This window comes from Equus caballus, chromosome 3 (genome assembly GCF_041296265.1).
Source record: "Equus caballus isolate H_3958 breed thoroughbred chromosome 3, TB-T2T, whole genome shotgun sequence".
Taxonomy (NCBI): domain Eukaryota; kingdom Metazoa; phylum Chordata; class Mammalia; order Perissodactyla; family Equidae; genus Equus; species Equus caballus.
The window spans coordinates 41147853-41154550 of record NC_091686.1 but is presented as its reverse complement, the minus strand read 5'-3'; the positions used below and the strand labels follow the sequence as shown (position 1 = coordinate 41154550).

The window sequence follows — 6698 nt, the reverse complement described above, 5'->3', positions numbered from 1 at the left end:
GAGGCGGGCCGGGCACGGAGCAGGGGAGAGGCCCGCGGCGGAGGCGGAGACTGGCCCTCGCGGCTCGGCCCCCGCATCGGAGCAGGCCTGGCTGCGTTCCCCGGCCGGCGCGCTGGTCAGCGAGGCCCAGGCCGCCCGCGGCGGCGCGGGGAGCGATTGTTACTTTTAGCTGATGGTTGCTTATAGAACAGCCCACATGGAGATGAGCTTCATCGCTGCAGAAAGTGCTGTTGGACAGCGCTGATCTGGACCTCTGTCTTAGCCGTGGTTGTGGATGTCATGTTCTTGAAATCATGAATCCTGTTTATAGGCTTGGTTCTTCTGGGGTTCCCTATGCAAATGCCAAAGGAATTGGTTATCCAGCTGGTTTCCCCATGGGCTACGCAGCAGCGGCTCCCACCTACTCCCCCAACATGTACCCTGGAGCGAACCCCACCTTCCAAACAGGTTACACTCCTGGCACACCTTACAAAGTGTCCTGTTCCCCCACCAGTGGGGCAGTGCCACCATACTCCTCCTCCCCCAACCCCTACCAGACCGCCGTGTACCCCGTGCGAAGTGCCTACCCCCAGCAGAGCCCATACGCACAGCAAGGCACATACTGCACACAACCCCTGTACGCAGCACCTCCTCACGTCGTCCACCACACCACGGTGGTGCAACCCAATGGCATGCCGATGACGGTGTACCCTGCACCTATCCCTCCACCTACAGGCAACGGGGTCACCATGGGCATGGTGGCTGGGACCACTATGGCGATGTCAGCAGGTACCCTGCTGACTGCCCACTCCCCAACTCCTGTCGCCCCTCACCGAGTCAAGGTGCCCACATATCCGGCCCCCGGAACACCCACCTACAGCTACGTGCCCCCTCCGTGGTGATCACCCTGCAAATGTTTGAGGATGGAGCTGTGCGTTCACATAATGGAGGTTCCACAGCTGGTGCTGCAGGCCTGGTGCCTCCAGCCCGGACTTTCTTCCTAATGCTCTGACACTTAGCTAGCACTCCTGCGGCCCACCCAGCAGGTCCCAGCGCCATGATTCTCCAGCTGACTCTGGGTTGTTCTTACAGAAAATCCTGTTTTGTGGGTTGCCTGGCAATTTTTTAGCTAACTATAATGATAAAAAGGGAGTATTAATCTATTCAGAATCATATCTAGTTGAATGCATGTTTAAAAAAACAAACACAAAAACAAAGCTTGCTCAATCTACCTGCAGTGACTGATGCAAACCCATCATATGCAAAATCCAAAGGAATAGAAAGTGTTTTACAGCTTGTATCCCTAATGCACTGTTGTAACGTATGCAAAGTCTTAAAGTTGTAAGTGTTAAAGTGAATTTCTTCATAGAGCAAAACAACAACAACAACAACAAAAGATGTAAAGATTTTGAATAACTCAGCTACACAAATACACAATTTATTAAGTGACTATTGATTACAACCCATAAATAAGTTAAAATAGATTAAATATTTATAAGGAAAAAATAAGAAAGAATTATGCATTTAGAAATTGAGAACAAGTCTTCTAAATTGCTATAGGTTTAGGAAGATGTAAAAAGAAATATATCAAGATGTATGAAAAAGGAGATACTTTTCAAACTTGTAGGATATGACTGAAGACATATTGTAGAAGGGACATAAATTGTGGCCTGCATTTAATATTTAGTCACAGAAATACATTTACAGGAATGTTAGGCAATATATCTGGGGAATTAAGAGATATCTGAGAAAAACAAACTAAAAATAAAGTAAAACAAAAGTCTTGTGCCATATAAAAAATGATTAATTTACCATAAAGTAAAATTTAAAACAAACAGTAAACAGGTTCTGGAAGTTAAGGATGAAGATTTTATAAGAAACACAAAGGGAAAAAAAGTATAAGGAAAACTGGATGAAAATGCTAGATACAAAAATTAATTGTTAAAGAATATATAACTAACAAAAGTGCTAATTAACAGAACAGACATAACCAGTTACTGATTATTCTGCTGAATTGTCACATAGTGTAAGCCTCTCAGACAACATCCAGATAAACAAATTGCTTTAACATAATAAGCATCACCAAAATAAAGTAAATAAGTAAATACACAGGAGGAGATATTTGAAGAAATAATGAAATTTTTTTCCCATTTGAAGCAAGATTATATTTCCCCCTCAAAATTGATATGCAATGCCAAACATAATATAGTAAAAAAAAATCTACACATGGGCATATTTGTAAAGTTTAAGACCATGAAAGGTAAAGAGAAAATTCTAACCTTTCTCAAAAGAATGCCTTACAAAACAAAATAATTATGGTCTCATCTGACTATTCCGTGGCAACACTGATATATTTTATCCTCAATTTTGCAATAAGGAAACTAAAGCTTCAGTTATTTTCCCAAAAGTACAGCAAATGGGAGAGCCTGTCAATGTTGTCAGAATTTATTCCTAAGTAGTTGGATCCTGAGTTTCCTATACTCATCACCATATACACTTGTGTGTGCTGCTCTATATACATGACTTTCGTTCATCCCTCAACTAGTATCTACCCAGTTGAATGCAAGTACAATATGGCAAGCAACGTCCTCAGCACTTTGGATGCATCAGTGAAGAACAAAGACAAAAATGCTTATGGGTGCATTATATTTTAGGTTGAGTGCATGTGTGTGTGGGAAAGGCAGATACTAAACGTAAACATAATAAATAGGTAAATTCTATTGTATGTTAGAAGATCATCAGTGCTACAGTGAAAGGAAAAGTGGGACAAAAGTGAGGCCAATCAAGAGTGACAGTGGTGATAGTGGGGAGCTCATGCTAGGCCCCACTGAGTAGCTAACTTTGGAGCACAGACTGGAAAGAAATGAGGGAATTCACCCCATAGATTCTTGGAGAAAGAGCAGTCTAGTAAGAAACCTCCAAGTGCACCAGCCCTCAGGCATGACTGTGGACAGTGTGTTCTAGAATCACACGGATGCCTGTTTGGTTGGAAGGAAGAGGAGAAGGTGAGAGCAGTGAGAGATGAGGTCAGAGGGTAAGTAGGAACTACACTGGTAGGGTCCTGGAGGCCTTCATGGGGACCATGGCTTTGGCTCCAAGGTTGCTGGGAAGCTGTTGCAGGGCTTTGAGCAGGGGAGTGCCATGATCTGACTCTCACATAGGACTCGGGCTACTCTGTTGAGGGTAGGTTGCTGAGGGACATGGACTGAAGAAGGGAGATTAGGCAAACATTTCAGAAATTTGAGTGGAAGTTATGGGCAGCTCAGAGCAGAGTGGTAGCTGTGGAGGTGCTGAGAAGTCACCAGATTCTAGGTGTGTTTGGAGGTAGAACCAACAGAAAACCTGGTGGACGGGACACAGAGCGTGTGCAGTGAGAATCCTCATGGGTGACCTCAAAGCTTTGGGCTTGAGGCACTGAAAAACGTCACTGCCATTCAAAGTACTGAGGAAGGAGGTGCTGGGGCAGTATGGGATGGGGGATCAGGATACAGGTTTGGACTTATGATGTCAGAGATGTTTAAGAGCCATTCAAAGGGAAAGGTCACCTAGACAGGTAGATGAGTGACTGAATCAGCAAGCAAATATATATGCAATCTTTAGGAACCATCAATACAAAGGCAAACAACCCACTAGAAAAAAAGTGTGCAAAAGGAATGAACAACAGTGTAACAGAAATTGTGGATGACCAATAAACATATCAAATACCACTGAGTATAATTAATAATTATGGAAATGAAAATGAAAGCATTAGGTAGTATTCCACACTTGCTATTTTTTGTCAAATACTTCATTGAGTGAACAGACCAAGTTTGGACAATGATGTGAAACACAGTGAACGCGGATGCATTGGGGGTAGAAGTATAAATCTGTGCAATCACTGAAAAATAATCAGGAATTACCTGGTAAAGGTTCTACAATCATTTATTTTCGTCTTAAGTGTTCACTGTAAAACAATTTCTACTTTCACAAGGAGACTTGTCCAGATACACTCATTGAACTCTTATTTGTAATTGCAGAAAATTAGAGGAAAAAGACCTGAGTAGATTGTGTTTAAACAACGTAAAACTATACAGAAGTTACTATCCTTTTAAGTGATTTATGAACATCAGCACATCAGCATATCCCAGGACAAAAGGCAAGAAAAGAAAAGACAAAAAGAACACTTTCAGTGTGATTCTTTGAATATAAAGCTCAAAAGAGACACACACATATTTGAAGATACAAACACTTATGATAAGGTTATAAAGAAACCAAAGGATTGACTGAAACAAATTTAAAAATGTAGCTCTCTGGGAAATGTAGGAAGAGGCCACCAGGGGTTTGAATGGATTGCTGATGTATATTTCCTATATATGTGATGATCACTGGTTATTACATTTTATTTTAAATGTGCTAATATTAATGAGATGTATTCTCTTGTGTGTACAATATATTTTATAATAAGAATTAAAATAATTTTAATTTCAAAAGTTTCAAAAATCAGCACAAAACCACTAAGGAGACTTCACCTTGTGGTTCTACTACACCATATTAATGAGTACACTGTTGTCATCCCACTCTCGATATACTTGCAAATACAGATCTGCTTCTGTTAAGCAAATGATCCACTCACTGCGTTCCAGAAATAACCTAAATATGGCAAGCACTCAATAACATTTGCACTAAAGTAGACCGGAAATCAGCAGTTGATTTGAACATTCACAGCAATGGGAAGTCTAATGGCTAACAAATACGGGAGGAGATGATCACTTCCATACCTAATCCATAGACAGCAATAAAATATTACTTTATTCTCACCAGGATGATGACAAACTTAGCATCATGGTTGTGGGATCCAAAACAAGCAAAAAAATGATGGAGGACGTTATGCGACAAAAAAAGTGCATAAATCTGGACCAACTTGTGGAAGAATCTTAAACAATTTCTGCTCCAGACACACACCAAAGACTAATAGTATGCATATCAAATACATGTGTATTTACATGTTAGGAGAAAAGTTTTCTGTGACAAGAAACTCTAGTTAAATATATCTGCAGATCTGAAACAGGTGAAATGTTGCAGAATGGGTGGATCTGAACTACAGGCTCTGTCACTGGGGCAGAGGGCAGCAGCTTCCCAGAGATAAAGATGAACTGGAGCAAGACCTTTTATGTGACATTGGAGGACGTGGTGGGCTTTTGCCTTATTCAAAGGGCTAATACATATTAATCAAACTGATATCTGTGTTTAAGCTTTTAATGGGAAGTTTTGAGGTCAGGAATTTGAGGAGAAAGGCTCAGTATTACTGCAAAGGAAATAAGACAAACTGTCTTCTGGCTGTGGACCTGCTATGTCCACAATATCTGAATGGGGAACAAAACTCAAGTCATGAATCATGGGAACCAGTTTTGAGTTTGAAGACCAGACGTCTGCTGAGAGGAAGTTATAAGCTGCTAGACAGAAAGGGTAAGCACAGATGGTGGGAGACAGATGGTGGGAGACAGAATATAATGTGTAAATGAGTTTGTCTGTTTATTTGTGTGACAGAGAGAGAGAGAGATCCAAATAGTTAAGTCTAATGTTAAAAAAAATAACTCCAAACTACCATAGAAATAGGAACTTGTTACAGGTGGAATTTATATTGCGGATAAGAAAAGTCTTGCAACATACACATGCACACTTGAAAATTTAATGAAATAGAAGTATAACTTCTATTTTAAAAGAACAGGAAATTTTGAAACAAATCAGGAAGGATGAAAGGAGAAAAGTGAATGCAAAATAAACAAAACCAGAATCTTGGAAACGTAAAATACATGCACTGAAATAAAAAATAAAATAAATGGAATGCATTGTAAAATCAACATAGCCCAATAAAAATTTAGTTTACTAGAAGACAATGAGATATGTGTCCAGTATGTGACAAAGAAAAGAAGGTAAGAAATATAAAAAGCTGTTATAATATGGAGAAAATGAAGAGCGCATGGAGGTAAGGGGTAAAAGAAATTAGCTATGAATTTTGCAACCTTTAATAAGATACACAAAGATTAAGCGCCATACAGTATGTTAGAAAATTGTATGACTTTCCAAATCATAATTAGTTATCTGAAATATTGTTAACATCTGTTATATAATGTTATAATAATGATAATTATGTTATTATTATCTTAAACATTTATTGGATCCAAATACTTTCTTTTAAATTAGCACAAGAAAAAATGGGGGTGCAGAGATTGTGGGAGGCCTCAAACATGTTTCAATCCAAACGCTGTCTTTAAGTAGCTGGGAAGGTAGAAGCCTACGTAGAAGATGATGAATATAATCTTGCGCTGGTGCATTATCAGAGCAGTAGGAAGGAGAGACAGCTAACGGCACTTTTCTTATCCTAGAAGTTCTCCAAGATAATCAATAATTTTCCTTCCATGAGTGCTGAAATTGAAGTACTGACTGAAATAAGTCAATTCATCCTATCCTATGATTTTTGTATTTTTTACTGACTTGACTGAATGTTTTACCAAATTGATACCATTTGTTGGATTTTGTTTTTGGATAGTCTAGCCTCCATTCTTGGGCTTTATGAATAAGTGAAATGTGTGTAAACTTTAAACAATCAAATACCTTCTTATGAAGTAAAAGAGTTGAATAATATGTATTTCTACATCCAATAATATACCCAAGTATATTTTTATTTCAGTGATAGTTTTGTCATAAATGTGACATGGTAAAAATATTAAAATAAAGCT

At 39.4% G+C, this 6698-nt stretch overlaps 1 protein-coding gene across 1 annotated transcript; it reads left to right on the top strand.

Annotated features, from left to right (window-relative positions):
* Positions 1-293: 293 nt before the first annotated feature.
* Positions 294-938, top strand: LOC138923424 (myelin-associated neurite-outgrowth inhibitor-like). The gene has a single exon (XM_070262180.1). The coding sequence runs from the start codon at positions 294-296 to the stop codon at positions 879-881; it is 588 nt and encodes a 195-aa protein (XP_070118281.1). The 3' UTR covers positions 882-938.
* Positions 939-6698: the final 5760 nt, after the last annotated feature.

Excerpts from the sequence above, each read along its gene's own strand:
- LOC138923424 (XM_070262180.1), top strand. The coding sequence starts at position 294 with ATGAATCCTGTTTATAGGCTTGGTTCTTCTGGGGTTCCCTATGCAAAT.